We start from the raw sequence: 25,470 nt of genomic DNA on the forward strand, positions 1-25,470 counted from the left end.
GACAAAAGCCAATTGCAGAAATAAAGCTAATAAGCAGAAAGAAAAATACCCAACATAAGAAAACTGGATGTGACAGAGAGAAAGTTTCTTGGGAGCTCTTTGAAACTCCAAGTGGGTAGACAGATCACTTTTTACTGTTGATCTAGATTGCATCACACAGAACTGCCCAATGCTGCAAGTAAAGGGGTCCTGTTTCGTGGAGAGGCACTGAAGTTTGCTCAGAGACTTTTTCCTGGAAGAAGATCAATGCTGTCACACTTGAGTCCTAAACACCTGACAGGTCTAATTCCAGGTCCTTTGAAATACTGCGTTCAGCCTAGGGAAAGGTTTTTTACTGTACCTCCAATAAGAGAAATTTAATTCCCTGCTGCCTCTGCACATCAAGCCAGAATGACAAACTTTTGTAGGGCACTGCACAGGTACCCTTTCAGGTATGTCCTCACAATTCTAGCTTAGAAGTTGAGTATTTGTCAGCTGTGACAAAAAATACAAATACAAAATCTTTTAAAATGCCAAATCATGGGCTCAAAACAGAAGCTTCTGGAGACTTCAGTGAAGGTCCACAAACTCATGTAGCATTCTTGTAGTCAGTACTTCTATCTCCCAGCCCTTATGGTTAGAACAGAAAGTTAATGAATACAGTTTTAACTTTGTAAACTCAAGAAGGGCAATATAAAAATGGGAAAAGGAATTCCAGTCTTTCACAAGGCAGAGCAAGACAAATTGCAGTAGGAAACCTCCCACCTGGGTATTGCAAAACAACATGGATGAATAAAGAGGTTGAAGTGTGCATACATCAGGATACCAAGCAAGTTATTTGCATCTGATGAATCCAGGATGTAAGAAAGGATGGACAGGCAGATCTCTCAGGCTGCTTCCAACTCAGCTAGTCAATCTACACCATATGCAGATTACCTAAAGTGCTTCGGGCATGTCTGCATCACCCCAGCAGCACAGTCTCCATTAGAGATTCAGGTGTTAGCTGTGAGCAGGCTTGTAAGCCAATACAGCACTCAGTGAAATACTAGCTTAGCTCTTGGAAGCAACACAGATGTCTTTCTTAGCCTACACTCATTCATTTGCTTGTCTCTACCTTCCTGAAGCAGCTTCCTCCCTTAATATCTTTTCAAAACAACCACCTCCTCTCCCCAAAACAAAGCAAAAAGTCCACATGACACATCTGCAGTTAACAAATTCATGTACATTGCAGGCTGAGGAAGAAACGTAGCTCTATTAAAGGAATGGGAACATCCCTGAACTTTTATTGCAAAATTGGAAATTTCATTAAGCTCTTATAAATATACAGTTGTTGTACATTCTTAAAGAGTTTGAAGCAAATGGTTTTACAAAAATAGTCAGAATTTTGGTTATGTAAATATACAACCAGTTATTTGTATTTGCTCTAGTCTATTTCTGTATGACTAGTGGAAAGTATGGCAAAGCATTTACTGTTAGACAACTTGTAAACAGCTATGTATATTATTTTAGTTAGACAGCCTATCTCTGCATTCAATTCATAAATGTTTGAAATTACAGTAAAGGCAAAAAAAATATAATGGATGGAAAACATGTTGATAACAGACTGGGGTTGCAAAACTAAGCTCCTAAAGCAATCTAAGGTGCTGCACTGAACATTTATGCTTGTTGTAAAATGAGTAATTTGGCAAACACTACCTGCAAACTGAAAATTATAATCAAATCCCACCCACATTTGCACCATTTAGCCTGACAGGAAAACAGAGGTTTGACTGAGCATTTCTAGCAGGCTAAAACCTCTCACAAATCACAAAAAGAAATGTTCCACTTGAGATGAGACATGGGACCTTTCACATTTACTAATCCCCTCTGATTTAAATTGTACAGTCTGATTTATTCCACCAGAGGCTAACATTTAATGCTTTTGTTAATTCAAAAAATTAAGAGGTTTAAAAATTCAAATATTAAACAGTCTCAAGCAAGGTCTGCCACACCTTCCTGTCACTGCTGAGGAACAAGACAGGTTCCCATATCACTGTTTGTTTCTGGGTGCAGCACTGCATTTTCAGTTTTGCCAAATGGGAAATCCCTGACAGTGAGATGATGCCCTTTAGTTTCCTTGTGAGTGGAAAGGCAGTAAAACCTCCCACAGTTGCTTGGCATCGTGCACTCAGGTAATGCATCACAACAACAGACAGTCACACCTCCAGCTACAGTGTGGCCATGCTCAGTATTGACTTTCTGAAAAAGTTGGGATAAGCAAAAAAGGGTATACAATATTACAGCATAGAAACCAAAAGGAAACCTAGTACTTAAGGAATTTCACAGAATGGAATAAAACCCCAGAAGATAAAAAACCAAAACAAATAATTTAAAAAATCACATTTTCACAGGCACCATTGGAAATACTGTTCAGGGTTGGAATGGCTTCTTTTTGCCCTTTTAGATTTTTTCTTACATTCAGATATACTCCCAAGTGCAAACAGTTCCTTTTCTTCCAAAACAGCAGGTTTTGGGACTTTGTTGCTGTTGGGGTAGTGGGACAGAGTTGGTGGGGGGGCGTTTGTTTGGGTTTGTTTGGTTTGGGGATATTTTTCTTGTTCCTAGATAGAGACTGCTGACTAGTTAACTCTGTATGGTTTCTTACTCCCACCATCCCCCCAGAAAATTCTCATGCTGTCTTTCTGTCATCCTCTGTTGTCACTGGAATATGATATGATTTCCAGATGCCTCTCTCTCATCTTTTCCTTCTTCTGCTCTACATTCAAATTGGTTCAAAATAAAAGCAGCCCGTTTGTTGGCCCCAATTGCAATGCAAAAATTATATGGGACAGAGTGAAAAAGGATGTGTCTGTTCTGACCCAAAGATACCACCCTGCAGGGAAATGTATACAATAAAGTATCTATAGCAGCCAGTTCAAGTTTCCCTTTTCCCATTTTTAAAAACAGGGATGACATTAATACCTCTGCTAAGGTGTTCACCTGTTAAATCACAGAGCTGGATTCAAATCCATTTCTGCTTCCCCCTGGGATTTCTTATTTGCAGAGCAGCACACGTGCCCCTTAAGCAGTGAGACTTTGAGGTCTACAGCAGCAGGTGTCACGTTCAGAGGAAGGACAGACACACTCGCTTCATAACAAGCAGTGTACACATTTCTGCCACTCAGCAGCGGCAGAATGTAAGTCTCCTTCCCCCAGAAGCAGGGGCACAAGCGCTGTGTGTGCAGCGGCTGGCAGCACTTACCTCAGCCCTCCGCTCGGCTCCTCATCCGACGAGCTCCTGTCGCAGATGTTGCCGAAGGAGTGGCTGGGCTTCAGCTTGGGTTCCTCACACTCTAAGGCGGGCTCTCTTTTCTTCCTCTTGCCGAAGAGCTTCTTGAAAGGCTGGAACTTGCCTGCCTTTTTCTTGTCTGCAGATGACAAGACAGAGCGGCGCGGGGCTGAGGACGCGGCAGGCGAGCGCACGCCGCAGCAGGCAGTTCAAAGGAGGAATGAGGTCAAAGAGCAGGGCAGCAGCCCGGAGCACCCGGCCAGAGCCACGGCAATGAGCGCCGGGCTGCAGCCTGCTGGGGACGAGTCACGCCGGCATTAAAACCTCTGCTCCGGGCCTTAAGGAGCCGCACGGAGCTGCCCGTGCAGCCGAACGTTTGGATGGACAGAGAGGATAATTTTGCAAAGCCGGAATGTAACGCTGCAGTGTTTTTAGGTTTCATACCACAGTTTTGAGTGTTTTACCGAAAGACAAACACTGCTTTGGTCACCCCATTTTGGAAGGTGCTGGACCCTCTGCCTTGAATTGAAAGGAATTGAAAACAAACAGCTGTGGTTTAGTTATGTGGCCTCATAACTTGACAAGTCAATTTACAAATGAACAAAGAGAACAGGATAAAGTTCTGTTGGTTTGCTGCTGGATTACTTCAATAAACGTCCAGCTTTATATCAGCAAAGTCAATATATTTCTCTGACGTTTCTCCCCCAGGTAACTGAGGACAGAATTTGACCAAGCATTTCTTCTTTGAGACATTGAAATTTTCAAAGCTACACCAAAAAAAGCACAGCAAAACCACAAAACATACATGAAGACAGGAACAAGAAACAAAAAAGTTAACCGGGAAAAAATAACTTTTTTTTTTTTTTCCCACCAAAGACTGGAGAAAATAAAGGCAGCTTCAAATTACTATTGCCCCATTTCTTAAAAAGAAATACCAATAATTTCTTGTTAACCATTGTCAAGAATGGGTTAATTTCTCGGGGCTGGAATGCATAAATGAATACATAAAACATAATAACTTCTAAAGAGCTTTATTCCTCTTAGGCTTTACCTTAATTTTGCATTAAATCTACTTAAAACAAGCTAGTTGGGGTTTTTTCTTAGTTTGTTTTTTTTGAAAACCCCAGCATTTAGCCTCCTATCATAATCTAGTTTGAGAAGCATCATGTTGCACTGCTGACAAATATTTTCATGAGCTAATTACACTCCTGTATATGCTTTTCTCACAGGCTGTGTGTACATGCATTACCTCAGCATGCTCAACTCTTCCTGTGGGCTGGTGCTCAGCAGAAATCACTGGTTTGGTTGTAAAGTACATGCAGGCCTCTGTAGGAACATTTGAGCAGGAAACCTGGCAAATCTTCTGTAATGCAATAGCATTCTTTAATTCCACCTTGAGTTTTACACTCTACTCTGCCATACTTAAGGAGGGTAGAGCCACATCTGGGTAACACCCCTTTGTAGTCGCTGGAGGAATAGCTGCAGGGTTTTCAGAGGGAGAAAATGTACCCAAGCACATTGAGATCTGGCTGCCTCCAGTGGTAAGTGCTTTCCAAACTAGCATAGTGCCAGAGAGTTGAACCCAGCATGGAATCAAACTTACACACAGTTAATCTATCTGTATTTGATTATGGATGAAGTAGGAAATCTGTATTGAAACTACAAAGTCAAACACACAAAACATAGTAATTCCACACTTCCTTTACAGATCCGTAAGAAGTTCACACAAGTGTAATTCTTCTCCTTGGGCAGTCAAGATACACAGCATTTGTGCAACTTCATTAAAACAACAGGGCATCCAAATAGCAGCACAAAGATAAAAAGCTGAATTATGAACTTTGAATTCAGGCCCAGCATCAGAATTTTCCAATCCAGAATCATTGACTCACAATAAGCAGATGAGAAAAACAACAACTGGAACAGAAGTTTTACTGGCATAGAAGAGCACTGGATATGGAAGATTACCTGTCTCCCAGCTCTGCTTTCCATAAGCTGACCAACTCGCATCTCCAGCCAGACCAATTGCTTGCTGCTCAATTCTGACTTTAGATATATACAGAATGTATTTATATATAAGAGAATATATTCTTATATGAAACCCTTAACAGACAGACAGGCAATCATGCAGAGAAAGAGAGAAATTATTGCTCTTTGTCACAGCTGCTCCAACCCTTTATACACTTCAGACACTGACTGCAAAACCCCATAAATCAAATGGTAGAGCACACATGAGAGAAAGCATCAGTACCAGACACAAGAATGGGTGAAAGAGCTATTTGTCCACAGTTCCCACCTTGCCTGCGTCCTCAGCTTTCTTTGAAAGGGAAAGATGCATGATGCCAATTGTGATGGTTAATGTAATTTACTGCATAAATCAATTCAACTACAGCATTTTTAAAAAAAGGTTCTCACCAAGTCATTCATCCACATTACCCTTGTCCCCTCCTCTTTTGGAGATCTTCAGATATAACTGTGAATTGCCTCATTGACTCTAAATTTACTGTGCTGATTCACCAATTATGAATTTAGTGTTGAACAAATGTAACAGGTCAACACAGCTTTCATTTCATCAAAATGGGTGAAAACCAACACACTTACTTGCAGCCAAGATCTGCTTTTCTCCATGTGATGTAACATGTCCCTTAGCTGTTTCCTTGCTGCACACCCATCATCACAGTTGTCACATTACTAAGCACGAATCCTTTAAATCAGGCTTTGTGACTCATTCCAAAACCAAACAACACCCTGCCCTGCACAGGCTGCACATGCTGTTCCCCATCCTGCCAGGTTTCTAAGGAGGGAATGCCTGACCGCAAAGACAAAATCTATTTATGTAAATTTTTCACAAGATCTTAGGGAGGAAGATGTGGGATGATATCACTTACAGGGTAAAATGCTTCCGGTAGCAGTAAAACAAGTACAAAAAGTATTCCAAACATCAGCAATGCAGCAGACAATTCTCTGCACAAAAGCCTTCTGAGTCTGTAATTCTCAAACACAACTCATCCCTTCCGTCCATCTCTACTGCTGATAGAAAAAACTGGGGTAGGAAAGGATGAAAGTTGGGACATTCAATGATGTCAGCTTGCCACAAGGACAATTGCTGGGAGAACCAGGAAACAAGTCAGCTTGCGTGTGCCATTTGCTTCTCTCCTTAATCACTTTAATGGAATCCTACAGATCCAGCCCCAGGAGACCAGGGGAAATAAGCAATTAAACCTTTTTTCCTGTCTGTTTGACAAGTCTATATTGTTCAAATCACTGTAAACAGTTAACAGTAAATCAGTTTTGAATCACAGAATAACATAAGGTGTGAAGGCAACAGATAAACAAGGTTGGATACACTAGCTAGGATAACACAGCACATATGGTAGGGTCTCCCTTCTCAGCTACCATAAGAGTAGCAGAGCAGATTAGAATAATCTTTAACCTGTCATATAATTTGTCAGATGCACGAAGACATGCAGTGCCTAGCATGGAGCCAGTTAAAGCGGAGAGCATCGGCACCATGCAGGCAGCACATGGTGCCTCCACTCCTGAGAACAGAGAGGAGCAGCTTCTCCTGTCACACTCTCTCTTCGTGCTCTCTGCGAAAGATGAAGGTGAGTGCAATGGGTTTTATTGCCAGTAAATCAGGCACAGCCTTTGGACTCCAGCTGGCAAAGTCTTAACAATATGACAGCTGAAAATTCCCCATAAGGTGGCTTGCAGTTAAACTGCACAAATGTTACCCAATTCCATCAGGATTCCTAGGCTGTGAAGCCTTTCAAAAATGGCACAGAATCCTCAACGCAAGCACAGGCCAAACAAAGACTTAAATAGCATGATTACAGAGGGAAGAGATTTAAATTACTGGAAAGAGAGTGAGCAGTGTATCGCAGACAACAGGCGGGGTGAGGTTTTGCCACTGTATGGGACAGAGGAGATGTCAATGCCCCTGAAAATACCAGAAAAACAATTTTCAAGCAAAGCAAAACTTAACATGAGAAACAGAAAGACTCATATAATCATGAAAGAGACATCTAAATATTAAACAGGGCATTGGTTCCTTGCAGCTTTTCCTATTTGCTGCAGCGCTGGGGGCACTCAGAGCAGTGTGGGTGAGGAAAGCTGTGGGGCGAGCCCTCTCTGAGCAGAGCTGACAAAACACATGTATCAGCTGGTGGGTTGAAAGATGGTCATTGAGGGGAAAAATAAATCGAAGCAGGACTCATCGTATCAATTTGAATCTGAAGTTATTGTCACCAAGATTTTTCAAGCCCCAGTTTTGAAATGGGTTTTACAAAGATTTCACAGAAATTTTGCTCATTATATGAAATGCAGCACCTGTCTATAACACTTCTCATACTACAAGATATTGCACAGGAGCTGTCTCCAAAATAATGTGTTCTTTGTTAGTGAATTTAATGGCTATAAAATATGGTGTAGTAAGTTAGAATAATGAAAATATGAATTATTAAATTGAATATAAAATTCTATAATGAATTTAGAGAATGGAAATTCATATGGAGGTAGCATCAAGAAGCGTGGCAGAGAGAGGGCAAGTGGGTTACTGGGCTGCAGGCACAATGGAGCAGCCAAGGTGGAAAAGGGAAAAAGATACTGTTAAGAGGGTAAGTTGACTGACATTTCTAATTGCATCTCTACAACAGAAAAAGGCTGCTAGTACACATTGCCAGTATCACTGTTAAAAATAAAAAACTACACCTTGATTTCAAGCTAATGGTATGCTTATTGGTGCTCTTTTAAAAAACCTCAGGATGTATCCACTACAATAAGCACTGCCCTATTGAGCCCCAGGTTGGCCATGCATCTACACAAACTTCTTAGCTTTTCAGGTCCCCATCAAAAAGGCTGCCGTCCCTCCCCATTGCCCAGTCTGTTCTAGCAGGGCAAAGAGGTTCTCTGGGCGAACTGGGATTAACACTTGCTTCCAGCTTTCCAAACCCACTCCACATCTCAGTACATCCATTCCTGTGAGTTCCCAGGGGTGTTTGTTATTGCTGATAAATTTTCAGTGCTCCCTGGAGAGGTGTTTCCACTCCTCCAAGACAGGGAGATGAATTATTTAGGATCAAGGAGGAAGAGAACAGACTTTGCTCTGCTTAACCATGATCCCATATTTTAAAATAGGTGTGAGCTCCCATACCTATGGTAGCTCATCTGATTTCACAGGGAAAATTGGTTTCTGGACATTTTCTGCCTTCATGATCTGCCCTCAATCCATTGCCCTCTCTTCCATAGATAGCTAAAAAGAAAGCTGGGATTGATAAGTGGACATAGTCCAGATATACAAAGCATGCACCAACACCAAAGAAACACTTAAGAGAAAACACAGGCAATAAAGATTGACAGAAAAAAAGACTGATGATCAGATTCAATAATATAACTTCCCAGAAATGGGTTCAACTCTGTAAGACATTTAGTGATAGCACATAACAGTCATAAAGCTGACAGTATGCAATAGTCTCATGCTGATAGAGATAGTATCATCTGACGTAACATCAATACCTGAGAAACATTAAATGAAAACAAGATTGAGAGGTATTGAAGGTGTCAAATTGGTGTAGCCACAACAGCCTAATGAAACACCTAAGCAAAGCAAAGGAAAAATAGTGTGCCATTGCTTGCCTGTTTTTCCAAGAGTATCAAGTGATCTTACAAGAGATACTATTTCTTGCAAACCTTGTCCCAGAGAGGATGAGGTATTCTTGGATTACCTGATATAAACTAGTAATACTACCTAAAGTATCCATAACACAGCAAGAACGAATCTTACTTTCCAGAAACATCTATTTTCCCTTGCCACCAGCAGAAGCAAAAGCATTTCCATGAACAGCCCATTTTGTGATTTTTCTTCCTCCCAAAGACTGTATCTTCCACAGAAGCCATATGTAGCTGAGACAGTCAGCTGTTAGAAGACACATATGAATCATCATAATAGAGTCTATTAAAGTTCAAACACCATATAATATGCTTTATCACCCAGAGCAAGGAAAGAGCTATTTCAACACTTCTCTTGATACAAGGAAATACTCTCCTGATGGCAAAAGGACTTAATCTCCACTGCACGAGGTTTGGCACCGTGGTCTTTACAAGCAAGAAAGAAATCTGAATGGAAAGGAGGAGTAAAGAAAATTTTAAAAATGTTTAGATGACATTAAGCAGAAGAAGCTCCTGTTTTCCTCTTTTCCAGCTCCTGTAAGCTCATTAAGCTCCTGTTTTCCTCTTTTCCCCACCTATTAATTAAAGTCTTCCCAGCCAGTCTTTGTATTTCTGTGCCTTTTCATCAAGCATCGCAATGAGTGGTCCTAGAGGTCAGAAAGCTTCATTCACCCAACCCTTTAACACTGACATTCTGAAATCTTAATCCATCCCACTGCCATCCTTGGGCAGCACCTTTGAGATGGAGAAGATGCTGTCCTCCAAAAAAACACAACCAAATATAGAGCAGGTTGGGAATTCACTTTGGGAATGTGTGAGGTAGGCTGGGGACAGCAGAGACTCCCAGCAGGGAAGACAGTATGAGAAAATTAGTACAAACTTCAGGAGCAAACCCTACTGCTGCCAAGGAGTTTCCTTCTTCCAGGGGAAAGCCCCAGTTACAGGTTGCACAGTGAGTAGCCAGGAGGTGTAACAAAAGTTGGGATACACATCCTGAGGATAGTAATAGCGGGTAGTGGAGTTCATACCTATGAGGACATTTGAGAAAGGGTTAAGTAATGCAATAGATGTTACCAAGGTGCTGGGCTGCATTGCAGAACATACCCGATAAGATAAAACCTGTTATAGCTCTGGGCGCAGTGATGCGTGTGTGGCTTTTAGAAAGGAAGAGACCACAATAGCATCCGATTCACCAACAAAACATTATGTAATAGAAGAGAGAAAGCTTTGTTTTACTAGGGCAAGACTTATTAATTCCCGTTATTAATGATGGGAGACCCTTTTGGTGTACTGGGTTTTATCTGAGGTTTCCAGACCTCCATTAAACACTTGATGTCAATGCAATAAAGAGATGTTGGCTCATTATTTCCTGCTCAGAGAAAAAAAAAATTAAAACATGGGATTCCCTCAGCAGATTCATTACTTACATGGGAAAATTCCTGATTGAAAGCATTTGAAACGTGAAGTGCTGGCCACGCTGCTTATGAAAAGATAAACCTCCCTGAGGCAAAGCTACTTCCTGGAGGCCCCATGGCAGAGCAGTCCAAAGTCCAAGGAGTACAACATGTGCTGGACAAACAGCTCCCACTGCCCCTCCCCAGCTGCCAGAGGTCATTTATACCTCCTCAAGGCTGGCACAGGCTACTAACAGGCCAGGATCCTACACTCAAAGCACAATTTCTAGGATCATTCTTGCAAGGGATTTTGTTACATTAACAGTTTTTCATGCCACTCCCGCTCTAGAATAAGTCCTGTATTGCACTGGTCAACATTTTTAGATCTATACCACTTCCAGTTTTCCACTGGTGAGAGAAGGAACATTTAATCCTCACAGAAACTACTGCCTTACCATAGAAAATGTTAATTTTCATGAAGAGAGAATGAAACTCATAGACCAAACCTATTCAATGATAATGCAGAAGGACCCCCAGCATGCTGCTGAGTTCTATTGGTAAGAAAAAGCCAAGAAGCACCATGACCTCAAAGGCGAGTCAGAGTGCTATGCCAGAAAGTCTGGATGGCTGGAGGACTGGGATAACAGAAATGAGCTGAAGTATTATGTACAAACTCGTTCCTTTAGGGCCTATTGCTGAGATGTCCCATATCAGCTAGAAGTGGCTGAGAAGACAGATGTGACCACTCCAAATGATCACAGGATAATTGTAAGCCAGCACTATGCTGCTGCTGCAAAAGATAAATGTTCTCCTATGGAAAGGGCTCTGGAGAGTGACAGGGGTTACCACCAAGCAAGGGGCTGGAGAGCCAACTGACTAATAAATCATTAGGTGCTGATAAATCAAGGCTGTAAGAACACAGGTACATCCAATATATTTTACACTGAGATTTGGAATTTTTTTCCTTTCTTTTTTAAGGGAAAAAATCCTAATACATTACTGAGTCATTTTGACACAAAACAAATTCTCTCTTCAATGTCACATAAAGGCAATATTATTGGATAAAAATTTCATGTAGTGGTGCAAAATCAGATGCATTATTTCTGCTTTTAATGCCTAACACAAGCTGAGACCAGTAAGGACATAGATACTATGAGTGATTTTCTTTTTCTTTTTTGCACAGTTTCAGTTTAACATATTTTACAATGACAAACATATGTGAGTTTTAACTTTGCAAATCACATGAACTGCTAGAATATTTTAGATAGGTCAGATTAAATTAAGAGATTCAAATTTTCAGATTATGAATTTACCTAGTCCCCAGTCATAAGAGCTGTTAGCAGGTTTTCTTGAAACTATCAATATGCCTTTTGAGTTAGAGCAGCCCCATGATGTAGTAAAAATACATTAAAAGAATTTCCAACATAATTCTACATGTAACTCTAAATGGACAGGAGGGAGATTTGAAGAAGGGTAAATGCCAACAATTACTTTATGCCTGTGTTTTCTTTCAAAGTTCTGAGAATTCTAAAGTGATATAGAAAATACAAGAATAAAAGGGGTCTTATTCTAAGCAAATTATGAACTATTCCAGTACTTCATAGACAGTAGTTCATAGACATTCATTTAATAATTTCTTCATTAAATTGTATAATGGTAAGGCTGAAGACAAGGCAGTAAATCCATCTTCCATCCCCAGATTTAGGGAATTAAAATGTTAGAACCATCTCTAATTTTTGCAATGAGTCACAAAACCCCCTTATTTGAGTGATCTGAAAGCCAAGCTACATCTGACCTCATCTGAATGTGTCTAAAAGAACTAAAACACTTGTGCTGATCTCTGATTTCACAGAATTAAATCATGCTGTTGTGGTTTACAGCTGGGTAGCAAAATAAAGAAAATAAACTGTATCTTTAGAAAAGAGCTGCACAAACCGTAACATTCCCAAATTCTCCAGCCAGCTTTGGCAAAAAGCAATGACCAAAGCCAGTGCTTGCATGGTGAAAACCACAGTGAAGAGGAGCAGGAGCTGGGAAGAGTTCTGTTTTGTTAAGTGTTTGCTTTTTTTTTTTCACTTCTGCAGAAAGCCAAACCTCAACTTCCTTATTCTGTTGAGCAAGGTGCTCAGAAGGAATTGTGGCACTCATTCCCCAGACTGGCATATCCCCAAAACATCACAGGAAATAACTTCAGTCAGCAGCACAGGGGCTGAAGAGCCTCGTCTGTGTTCCACTCCAAAGCCTGGAAGCACCGTGCTCCCACATGGAGCCACCTCTGCTCCTGGAGCTGTGCAGAACTGAGGCAGAAGGACACCTTTCCCTCCTCCCTTATCATCAATGTACCAAAATATACACAAGAATAAGATCTTTCCCCATTGTTATTTATTGAGCAAAAAAAGAAAAAGTCAGAACACACTCCCCCAAAACAATACAGTTCATATATTTTCAGTTTCATATTTGCTGTCTGGAGGCAATTGACGAATTTAGTTGATTGGTTTGCCTTTGTTTTCCAGACTTAAAACAAAGGAGCAAGACATCATTTCAAGCACTTACTGAGTGGAAAACTCAGAGAAATCTGATTAAATTTTACCGTTTAGACCTACCTATAAATATCTAAAAGATAAAAAATCTTGAATAGTTTTCTTCTGATATTTGCAAAACTAACAATATTCTCTTCATAGAATACTCAGATGCATTTTGCCATCACAGTTATCTGGCTAACACTAAGTATATTAACATATAACACTAATAAGTAGAAACAGTGTTAATTCACATGTCAGCCAAATAAGACTGCTACCCCAAATACAAATATCAAGAAAGGGTTCTTTATAGATTCTGTAACATCAAAATAGAAAAAAATCCAATGTACTACTGTGATGCTAAATCTTCATCTGTTCTATTTTATGAGGCTAGAATAAAATTAATTACTCATGAAGAAGTAAAATTAAAGAGGAGAAGCAGCCCTAAAGAGCTCATACTCAAGCATTTATAAACCTAAACATTTAAAAAACACCTAAAATAATTCAAATCCAAAATGGCCTTTGCACAAAAGCACAACTCTCTCTGTTCCTGAACTAAAACAACCAGGTATTTCCTTTTAAAACATCTTTCCTTTAGGTAGTGAGAGAAAAGAGAAAGAAAATATTTCCTATTTTCATGCTGCTTTGGTTCCAGGCGAGGATTTGCCAGGCATGGATGTGACTGATCACAGTAATCACACATCATCTCACTGTGCTGAGATTACAAAGCATTATCATCAGTATACTGGTGAAATGTATCAAATTTAGCCACACAAGGTGGACATGATTAAACTTCATTGAGAAAGGAGATGGTGCTTTCTCTCCAACATCACCTACCCACATTGGAATTTATTTACCATTTACTATGTTCCAGATCAGAACAGAATGGAGGGGACTCAGGTGGCCAGGCAAATCACAAGGTCCCTTGTGCTAGTGAGGATGGTTAAACATAAGTACAGCCAAGGGAATGTAATGCATTATAGATTGCAGGATATGACATCAAGATGGGCTCTTGATGCAAAACTATTCAAGTATGCAGTCTGTAAGCCTTGGAAAGACACTGGGAGTGCAGGTTGTGTTCATCATGCTCTGAGGGGCTGCAGCAGCTGTGACAGCCCCAGGGACCAGCCAAGTGCTATGTCTCATGGTGCAACATCATTCCAGAAAGTGTCACTTGTACACAGTGCCTTCTGGCAGATCAGGTACCCTCCAGCTGCACCAGTTCAGTGGCAAGAGCAAGGAACAGAAATCCTGTCCTGGATCTGACTAGTGCCAGAATCTGTCTGTCTAGCATGGATAGAAGCTGGGGTCCATTTCAGCAGCTCTGAACACTTGTTCCCTAGATGCTGAAGCAAATTTTGGATCCCTGCAAGCAGCTTGGTACAAGACTGGGTGCCCTGACTGTCCAGTTAAGGGAAGTTCACAATGAGAGTCAGACGAAACCCATGTTGACCAAACTGCATTTATCTCCCTTCCATAACTGCTTCTCTGACATCACTTCTTGACACCCTGCTTCTTCCTGATACCCCTGTTCTACTTGTAAAACTCAAGGTACAAGAGCACTGAGTGAAAAAATCTCAGAGAGCAGACTTGGGAATAGGCTGGGGCCAAAGGAGAGAGGTGAACACTCAGTGAGTTTTAACTCTTTTTACTCTTATCTATTCTTAACTTATTAGACTAGAAGCGCTCAGGAGCTGAATAAGAGGTTTTCCATCTCTGTAAAGCATCACCTAGGGTTACAGTAGCACATGCAAGTTTGAAAGAATTTTAACAGCACAAAGATAATAAGATGACAGAAAAGTTCTTAAATATCATCAGTTTCCACTATGTGACCAACTATCCTTAAGAGATACTCACATCTCACTCCACAACATGTTTTGATGGTGAGATAGTGCAAAGCATCTCAACATAAATCCAAGTTCTACTTCTTGAAACCTTTCTCACATGAATGTTTCTGAAAGATTTGTCAAATATGAATATGGAAACAAACCATATGCTTTGTCTTGTGGGCTTAGAGAAGAGGAAAACCAACACACCTAAAAGTCCTAAGTGAAGAGAACAGTCATTCCTGCACTCTGTGTTGGCTCTCTGTTAGATCCCCAGATCCTCATACCAAGTTTTCTACTGCATTTCCAGAAAAATCCTGATGTTCTGTGCTAATCTTAATCCTTCTTTAAACAGTAGAGCTAAAGCCCAAAAGCCATATGTGCAGTAACACCCACCCAGGACAGTCAGAAGAAAGAACCATTGAATTTAGATGTATGAAATGACAGCACTGTCAACAATACAAGGGTAACTTAACACAATGTACAAGTTAAGCTTAGGCTTCTCCCACCCTTTCGCCCTTCTTCTTGACTTTTTAAGACTAAGTCCTACATCTAATAAGGAAGAAAGAAAAATGCCAGTTGCAGGGCGGAAAAACTTTGCAATGCCATTGTAGAGTGACATCTCCTCCTGGATTTGTCCACCAGAGGGTATGTTTTAATTGCAAGAAAAAACACATTTCCTTCTTTTGTTTCTCCTGCCCTTACACTGTAGATTGTTTGAAGACAAACTATAAAATGAACAACACCACCACATCAGAAGAAGATAGGACACTCTCCAAATATTCTGATTTTTAGTTGGGCTTGATTTATCAGGTGTGTCTCTACCTGATAAGAGAGACATGGTAGAGAGACGACATATATCACAGGGTATGGATTGTTCATAGTGTGTTTGCAGAAAACATTACTTTGAACAAATGCAATTTGATCTGATTTAGTCACAGTTAATAATACACATATCTGCTCTCCGGCTGATGAACTCACACCAACAGGTACAAGTTTAAATGTTTCAGACTGTAAACTGAAAATTAGGTAATGACAACTAATCTGCTGCATAACCTGAGAAATCACTGGTTTATTGATGTTGAAAAACATGTTGAATTAAAATGTGTGCAGTCATTTCCATGCACATGTACTTGCATACTGCAGTTCACTGATGAATCTGGAAAAATAACCTTCTAGAAGAATGCATACTGGGTATTTTATATATATATCTATATATCTGTACTTGGGTTTGGTAAATGGATTCCTGTAAAGATATCGCCTACATTGTATCCTAAAGCTTCACTAATGGTAAGGCAATCCAGACAGTATCTGGACAGCCACTTAATCAAGCAAGAGAAAATAAGAGAGCAGTGAGATTTCACAGAATCACAGGATCATTTAGGTTTGAAAGGACCTTTGAGATCATTGAGTCTAGCCTATGACCTAACACCACCTTGTCAACTAGACCATGGCACTGAGTGCCATGTTCAGTCTTTTCCTTCCACCACCTCCCTGGGCAGCCCATTCCAATGCCCAATCAACCTTTCTGTGAAGAACTTCTTCCTAATATCCAGTCTAAACCTCCCTGGGCACAGCGTAAGACTGTGTCCTCTTGTCCTGTCACTGCTTGCCTGGGAGAAGAGACTGACCCCACCCAGCTACAGCCTCCACTACTTTGTAGTAAAAGGCTACTTTAATGGCTTTTAAAAGTACTATAATATCTTTACTAAGTTCTTCTAAAAGCAGAGGGAAGTGTTTTCACCAGTGTTATTTAAATAAAACATTCAGAACAAAGTGGAAGGGGACAGTGGACAGAAGCTGAAACAGGCTATTTACCTGTAGCTGCTGTTCCTCGAGGTGCCTTGGGGATGTGTACATCCATATAACTGATAGCCAGCTGCAAGCCTTGCCAGCTGGCCAGTGTTCCAGCCTGGCAGCACTTCAGGCAGCCCACTGCTGCATGGACACCACATGCACTGCCCATCACTGTAAAGGAGGCCAAACACCCTTTAACCAAAGGTTTTGAAAATAACCAGGATCAAGAAAGAGGGAAGAAAGGATGCTGTTAAAATGCGTGCAAGGTCCCAGGAAAGATCAGAAGGTAGAGCATTCTGTGTTTCTCCTTGTAATAGCAAATGTTTACTTAAACCTTCTGCCACAAAACTGCCTGTAGAAAAGTCCTCAGAGCCCCCAGGAAACAAACTCTCTGAAAGCCATCACCCTTTGCAGCCATGGTGGAAACACAATGCTTACAGCACAATAGGATCCCAAGTAGCAGCTCTGAAGACCTCTGTCCTGGGGAATACATGCAGAGAGCACCACCAGCACTACTTGGCCTCTCCCAGAACCAGCCCAGACTGAAGATGGAAGGGGGCTTGCTTTGCTTTGTTTCTTTTACTGAAAACAGGTTTTGTTCCAGGATCCACAGCAGGGAAAACAAGATGGCTGTAAGCCCCTCAAGGTGTTGATGGGCAAGGGCACAGCCTGCATGGCAGCCTTGCCAAACCAGAACTCCTCTGCTGGAATGGGCTACATGCCATAGCTTGTAAGTGTTGAGGCCCTGACCTTGCCATGCACAGCTATGTCTCCCTGCCCTGCCCTCCTGCACCATGCCATCAGACTGGTAAGGTTTGTTTGTACCTGTTCTTCAGGATGCCCCAAGCACCTTCTGCAGAGTTGGCCTCTTATTTTCCTCCAGCACCCGAGTCATCAGCTGGGGCAAGTGTAGCCACAGAGCAGCTGGTCATCCCTCCTTTAGGCTATATTGTGAAATGGGACAAGCACTCTGCTCTACAGGCTAAAGAGGACACCTTATTTAGGGAAACAGCATTCCAGAATAACAATAAAATGTAGTCTGTCATTGGAGAAGAAAATGAAGAGATTGCATCTTTGGAGTAAGAAGACAAGATTTTAATCTCACTATCTAGTAAGAAACAAGTAAACAAGAGTACAAAAGTCAGCTGGTTTGAGAGGTCGAATTATTTCATGAAGATTTTTACTGGAAGTATAATTTTATAGGTGTAGCAAAGCAAGAGGTACTAATTAGTTGCAACTCATTAAGTGTAAGTTGTTTAGTAATTTAGGAAAAATGAATGCAGGCACGGCAACATTGGTACAGACAAGAATTCCATGTAGCTGAGTGTCACATTTCCAATAGCAGCCAGTCTGCTCAAGCAGCAAAGGAGTAATTTGCAATTCAGTCCTGACCCATGGGGACAGGCAGGCAGATCATGCATTCCAATATTCTGAAAGAAATCCTAAAAGACAGAAATAATGAATGCCTTCATTACGAATTACCAGGTGAGACAATTAGTGTCTATCTCCACCCATGAGCTGTTAAAACTTCACGTTCCATGTATAGAAAGCATTGCTATCCTAAGTAGAGTGCTTGTGGATATATAAATCACCTGTGTTCACATCCTCATCTTTTAGATTTCTGCTAATACTTACACAGAAGTAAAGCAAGTCGTACTTACCTCTTTGTAAAATGTATCCTTCTTAGGGAAACAGAAACAAACATCCCAGGTAAGATACTACCAACAAGATTTTAATTACATAATATTTTCAAAATTTACCCTTTATCCAGGGAAAGTTTGTGTATGGGGAGGGAGTTCAGAAACCATTGCACATACTAGGATAGAAAAGGGACTAAGAGCAAAGACAAAATAAAGCCCTAGCATGGAAGCAGGTTCTGTGAACAAGACCATCAAGGCATGCAGAAACATCATCACTCACTTCAGCTGGAAGGCTGGCAAACTGTTGATATTCCCTACCTTTCTGCTTTTAATCCCATCCATGAAACACAAGTACCCTCAGACAAATCATATGTAATTTAGCTAATCCTTTTTCAATTACACAAGGCAGTGGTTATAGGGAAAGGTTTCCTAGAACAGCAACTTTCAGAGAAGACTCACAATGACATTGAATCACACTCATCCCTACAACTGTCTGCCAGGGCTTTGTAAGTTGTTATGGTAGTACAATACAGAAATCCACAACAAACCCAGTATAAGGCAAGACAGCAATGCACCAATTTATTTGGTTGTAATTGCAGAGCAAATGGTTTTCTACAAAAGGAGGCACCAAATTCTGGGAAAGTCTGGGCCTGGAATTTGCAGCTCAGTTTTGGCTTAACTAAGAACAGCTAACACAAGTGTAAAAGCCCCATGAGAAACAGTTTCTTTCCCACAGTGCCACTGGTGAAGCTGCCTACAAAATGAAAACTAAAAACGTCTGAAAATTTCACACAAGTAAATTCTTTTCTTTGTACTGAATGGACACACTGTACTCCCACTCCTTTACAAAGGAAGTTAAGAGCTTCTTTATGTGTCAAGCCTACTCTCTTTTTCTCAACAAAATACAAATGAAAGAGCCATGTGAATTATTAACAGATGACAACAGAGAGCTAGCCAGGTATTTCAAACACTTGTGTCTCTTCTTCCTACATGAATTCCTCAATAGTACATGCAAAGTAAGTCTTCTTACTACTTCCATCATTTAAATCCATAATTAGAGCTGATTAAATTACTTGTTGAGAAGTAGAGGCTTTTTTTACATTCCTTTCTTTCTTTCTTTCTTTGCCTGGGAGAACATTTGACCTGACTGTCAGTGTCAGAGGGGCTTCATGCCTTGCTCTGAAGGGCATTTGGTGAATCAAGTGAGAGTATTTTCCCCTCTTAATGCCTTTTTATGTACTGCAAGCTCACGCAGAACATCATGCAATCCAGTGGAAACAGAGACATCATTTACTTCTGAACTGGAATAGACATATAATGGGGAAATCTGAAAACAGACTAAAGCTTTAGTCACATTACAATGTTAACCATCATCTCGCGGTGAAAGCAAGTCTCATTTGTCATAAACACTTTGGATAGACCCTCATCCCCAAACTGCCCTCCCCCAAGCCCCACCAACAAAGAAGTGAACAGGACACCACCACATGAATCCAACACCATTGCTTGACAGCATGCTTGCTATTTACACATAAGTACAAACTTAACACTGCTTCAGTCCATTCACTTTTAACTCAAATAAACTCTGAATTTGTCAAAGAATCCCCACAAATCCAATGCAAGAAATAAAAATGAAATAATGTTGTTAGTATCAGTGGAACTGAAAGATATTTGAGAACTGACATAAGAAAACCCATCAAAATGAAAACTACAGTAGTAAGCTTGAAAATAACAAGCTTTTTGACAACTTTGAAAAATAATCCAGATGACCCTAAAAAAACATGTATTTTTCTATTTACTTCAAAATTTAAATCCATAAATTCTAAACTTTCATCAGTAAAAAGGACCATTTCAAAAGGTATGGTAAAGTACAGCATCTGATATAACACAAATGGGGGAGTACAGTTTCCCACAGTAGAGCAGAAACCCCCAAGTGATGCCTCAGGGAATTACCTGCAAAAGCATGAACCAGAATAACCTCTTTGGTTTGAATTTGACTGTGCTTCGCACATACTCTGTTTATTCTAACTGCCATAAAAATGGACAAAAGCAGCACATACATTAGCAGCAGCTCCTACTTAAAAACAAGAAGCATAGCACATTCCCCCCCTCAGCCAGCTCCCCACTGAAAGTGTTCCAGGCTAAGCCACAAAAACTTAACAGTGAGCTTTTGAATGACAGGACATCATGTGCTTTATCAGTCAAGTACTTACAAGGTTTCTTAAACAAATTGATCATGCCTACAATTTCAGACGATGTCAGAGAAACTTCAGACTTGATCTTCTCTGAGGAAGAAACAGAAGCCATGAAATCACCAAAGAGAAGGACTTGTTTGGCTATTTTTGCTGTTGTTTTTAAGAGAACTCTGAAGGACATACTGTAATGTGATAGAAAGCTTGTAGAAACAGCCTTACAAATTAAGCTGGGCATGTATTTCAGCACTCCGTTCTTATTACCACTTTCCCTGTGGAAAATGCTAAGGGAGGTTTTAACTAGCAAGGGCCAAGGTGATTTCAGATTGATAGCCAAGACCTCCCAGATGATCTTTCATTTGGTACATTAGTTTATACAACTGCTTTTTGCTCAGTCTTCCCCAACCACAAAGTCAAAAATAGCCTTACTTTCCCTACAAGGGCAATAAGGTATACTGGGAATACCAGGCAACTCTTTATAGGTGCTATGAATAACAGCAGTGGTTCTTAAGAAAGTAAGAAAAATCCTGATATTGTATTATCCATGTTTTTATGGACAAGGACAGTTTAATGTCAATAACTACCATGACATCTGGAGGCTGCATTTTCCAAGAAAATTTATGCTAGACACTAGTATTTCCTGAAACATCCTATAGTACCATGAAAGGGAGACAAGCATTAAGCAGTCTGTATTATTCATCATAAAAGAAGCAATAATGATGCAAATTCCTCTTAGAAAGCAATAAAATTTTGAATATAAATCCTAAAAGGGCTTCGTTATGCAGTTCTCAATCAACACTGAGCAAAATCCTACTACAGTACTCCTCTGTGCTCTGGATAAGACTTCTCATGGCTCCAAGTAGCTCCTTTTGCAGAGGTGCCAGTCTTCCACAAACAGATAATTTCAACCAGGATTTAAAGACAACATACCCAGTAGAGCTAGGCTCCCAGATCTGTAGTTCAGCAGAGAAATGGGAGATCTAATTTTCAAACCTCCTGGGAACCAGGTAGTTTATCATGCAGCAAAATCCTCTACAGGAAATTAATGTTTTAATGATGGCTTTTCAATTCTTGCATGGTGTTTGTTCAAAATCATGTATTACAAGTTTTGCCCAAACTTAAGTAACAAGTTGGTAAGCTTAGGCTTCACATCCCAAAGGTGTTTAGACCAAAAAGTATTTCTAATAAAATTCAAGATCTAGACAAAGATTGTGTTTCCTCAATGTGAAACCGAAGCTTATGGTTACCATCGAGTTTCAACAGAGGTCCTTGGCATTTTCATATCAATTGCAGAGACTCTTGACGTAAGATAAAGCCTTTAACAGAGAAGAATTTTAATTAATGTATTGTACACAATGAATTTAATAGTATCTGATTTCTCCAGTCTCCCTCTGTGTCAATTAAAAACAGTGTATGTTGAGAAACATTGAAGAATCCCAGGCTGCTTAGCAGCCCCTTTTTTTCTAAGCATTGCAAATACAGACATACAGAATAATTCCCCTAAATACAGACAAATGGAATTGAACTGGAAATGAGAGAAGATAAAATAAAGAGCTTGAGGGTAATATCCCCCTGTTGCTTTCTCCTCTGAGGTATCTCATACAGTTTTTTAGGGTTTTTTTGGTAGATATATCAAGATTTATGTGTAATAATGACTTTAGTAACTTCTTTCTTTAGGGACACATTTTATTTCACTAATGAAACATTCTGAGGAACCAAGAGAATGACTTTCACCCAATTTAATTTTTAATTAAAAGGAGCTTAAAAAAAAAAGGAAGAAGAATAGAAAGATAAAACTGCTCTGGCCTGACAAAATGCATGGCTTTTTGGCCCATCTATAAGGGCTACTTTCTTCACTCCAACAGCTGGCAGACCAAGACTCTGAAGCAAATAAATCACTTCATCCAGCCCCATCAAGCCTTCCTCCCACAGTACAAAACTGGATCGAGCATCCCTCCAGATAGCCAGCAAGCCAGGATTAATTCAAACCATGAGAGCTTAAAATAGGGCTCAGGACCATCAGAAAGGCTGCACAGGTACCTGAGCAAACAATCTGTTACTCAGGTGTGGTCACTGCCCTGAGCTCATTCTGTAACCATTCAGGTCCTTTGCACTTCAAACCCCATGACTAAGATTCATCTTGGAGACCAACAGATGAATATTAGAATACTGAAAAGCACACATACCTCTCTTAGATGGATTACCTAATCTAGTATCAAAGTTGGAGGTGAAGAATGGCCACAAAACAGCCTCCTAGCTGACGACAATTAGTAGTGCTTAATCATCACACAAGGTTTTCAAAGGACTTTTTGTGACAGCAGCTGAGAAGCAGCATCACTCAGACAACAGGCATGAAGATAAGTGGCGGACAATCTGGTAATGAAGATGCAGAAACCACTCTCCCTATGACTTCCTAATATCAGTTTTATCTCAGTCACACCCAAACTGCCTGCTACAGTGCCACAGCCTTTCTCTGTTTAAGCAGGGATGAAAATTAAAACATAAGCTTTTATTACACATCCAAACTTTAAATGAAAGAGGATTAAAAGGTGAAGTGACAAAATCAAACTCAGTGCAAAGTTTGAAGAAGTGTTTTCCTTCAATTGTCTTACTTGAAAATAGGTTTTAATAGCTGAAAAATGCAATATACATTTAAAAGGTCTCAGTTTTTCCCCAAAAAACTCCAGTTCTTGTAAATGCTCTAAAAAATTTAGGCACACAGTGTGTTTTGCTTTTACATCATCTTATGTAGACAGCAGTTAAATAATTTGCATCCCCAAATTGGTAGCAATGGCTTGCATGATGCCAAACTGAAATTTTGCTTTCTCTTGCCAGCTTAGTTTACTTAAAATTTCATCCTGATCTATTTTCAATGCAACAGGAAATGGAGGCAGTGGGATTTCTAAAAGCTTGTTGTATATAATTGTAGATATGGAGGTTAATGCAAGCATAAATTTGGCATAGGCACTAAACCTTTAACCCAGGAAGCATGCTTGCCCAGGAAACTTACCTGCTTGTTAAAAACCCCACAGATCACCAACTCACTCAAGAGCTCCAAAGCTACATGCAGTCAGCGGAGAATATTAAAGCTAGTAAAAAAAATCAAGAGAGAGTGGCAGAGAATGAAACCAGGCAACAAAACCACTGGAGCCAGGAAGTTTTTGAGGAGTGGTTAATGATACAAAAGATGGAATGCATTATTTAGAGAAACACGTCCCACAGGAGCTACTCAGGAGGTGACAGAGAGTTCTCAAGCAACGTAGCTGGAATCTGGTCTCTCATGGGTGCCTTAAATGCTGGAGGTCCAAATGGAAAATCTTTCAAGTTAGGCATAAAAAACCTAATATATGGCATGTCAATATATGGCATTTGCAATGCAGTCATCTACTTCTAATCTGCTTCTTCAAATAAACCACTAAGTTAAGAGCAGCAAGGCTGCCTGGAGCCCACTGAGTGAATTTTGAGTAATACTTTTTCTGTTTCCTTGACAGTGGACAGGTGCCCCACTTTCAGATGAACAGTCCCAACAGCACAGTCATCAGTAAGAGCAAAACCATAAAGGGCTGAAGGGAGCAGCATCTCCCTGGAGATGTGCACCTCTTCCCTGGAGAGAGCCCAGATTGCAGAGTGCACACTAGCACTCCCCGTGGCGTGCTCTGCTGAAGGCAGACAGGTAATACCATTTGCCAGTTTTATACACACACTTCTCTGAAGTGCTGACTTAGTGCAAGCAAAGGCAAAATGATAATTTTTTAAATATCTTTACCAGAAGTCTCAGCTGGAATGAAGCATGTCTTGCATTAATCAACATCCTTCCATCAAAGTAAAACCTGATAAGTACTGCTTCTTATCTTATTAAGCCACAAACTCTGTTTAATATTGGTCTATTATTGTCTTTTCTATGAGCAGCTAAATTTCTGCCTGGTTGGTTCACCTAACTGACTTATGTTGCCATGATTCTGACATTTCAAAAAAAATCTGTTACACAACCAGAGCAGAAATAAAAACACTTGAGCAGCTGAAAGACTAGAGCTGAATAAGGAGTGCTACAAAACAGGAACAGATTTAGGAATAATGAGGTCACCTCACACCTCAACACACATGAAGTTATTCTGTTCACTCAAATAACTTCACATTCAGTAGTAGTCACAGCACAAAATACCACACCATTTTAAAGAGACAGAAGCATTTTCAATGCTTTGGCTAATTAGAAAACAATTAACAGAGAACAATACTATCATGTGTTCCCCTTCCAGCTTTCTCCTGACTTTCCAGATGAACAGAGAATTAAGATGGATGAAAAATATTCCCTCCCTCCTCACCTCCTCCAAGTGAGACACCCCTAATCTGGGCACGTGGTTGCAGCTCCAGAGCATCAAGCAATCGTGATATTTAGGGGGCTTTAGAAGCATCTTGTACCTGCTTGAGCACTCAGGTGCTGCTATGGTAGCAGCATGAAAGATATCCTTCTCATCAGCTATTTTGGCTTTTCAGCCTTTCTTATTCCAGATACTTGCAGTTTGTTCTTTATTTATCAAGGGAGAGACATACTATTAGCTTCCCTCCAAACTGTCAAGTCCCACAAGGTAAAATCGAGAGCCACAAGGTCGGGCAGTGGCAGTGTTAAGGATCTCCTGGCAGTGCAGAGGAGGTGAGGAGCAGTGGGAGGCAGGAAGGCAAAGGAGACCCATGTTCAAGTGACAAAAGATGAATGAAATGACAAGTGCACAAGAAAGTGAGGGATCCAGATGAGATTAAACCAGTCTGACTATTCATCAGATTGGTGATATCTGTGCAGCCAAGAGCTGGGTTCTTTGTGTTTTGGATGCTTTTAAAAAGCAAATCCAGAGACCATGCTTTTTTTAAAATAGAGAGGAGTGCAGCAGTCAATATCTAATAAAAGAAAGTTCTAGATGTTAAAATTGTTCCAAAAAGCATGACTACCTACTGAGTTAAAGCATGATATCGCTATCCCTAAAAGGGAGTTGGTATGTAAGAAAATACAGATTGGAATCACTGACTCATCCACCCTGGGCCTTTAAGGCAATCGGATGAAGGGCTGACAGAAGGAAGAGAGGGGGAAGGAAAATAAGGAGGCAGAGGGAATTGAAACAATATTAGCTACATGTGAATCCTAAATAAAGATTAAAATCACTGCCTAGAGGATTTTGGGATTTCTGAGGTCAAGATCATG

General features: G+C 40.4%; 1 protein-coding gene across 6 annotated transcripts in view; it reads right to left on the minus strand.

Annotated features, from left to right (window-relative positions):
- Positions 1–25,470, minus strand: part of CRACD (capping protein inhibiting regulator of actin dynamics) — a 125,661-nt gene that overhangs the window by 33,314 nt on the left and 66,877 nt on the right. For 4 of the 6 annotated variants that reach the window (XM_085058887.1, XM_085058886.1, XM_085058889.1 and 1 more), the window contains exons 3-4: positions 20,298–20,370; positions 3,221–3,386 (exon numbers count right to left, since the gene is read on the minus strand). In XM_085058887.1, coding sequence (XP_084915013.1) covers positions 3,221–3,386; positions 20,298–20,322 — 191 coding nt within the window. In that variant the 5' untranslated portion in view covers positions 20,323–20,370. Of the gene's footprint in view, positions 1–3,220; positions 3,387–20,297; positions 20,371–23,286; positions 23,361–25,470 lie in introns of those variants that run through there. The other 2 variants (XM_085058890.1, XM_085058891.1) reach the window with 2 other exon arrangements.

The sequence above is a fragment of the Lichenostomus cassidix genome, chromosome 4 (genome assembly GCF_008360975.1).
Source record: "Lichenostomus cassidix isolate B80296 chromosome 4, HeHo_3.0, whole genome shotgun sequence".
NCBI classification, from domain to species: domain Eukaryota; kingdom Metazoa; phylum Chordata; class Aves; order Passeriformes; family Meliphagidae; genus Lichenostomus; species Lichenostomus cassidix.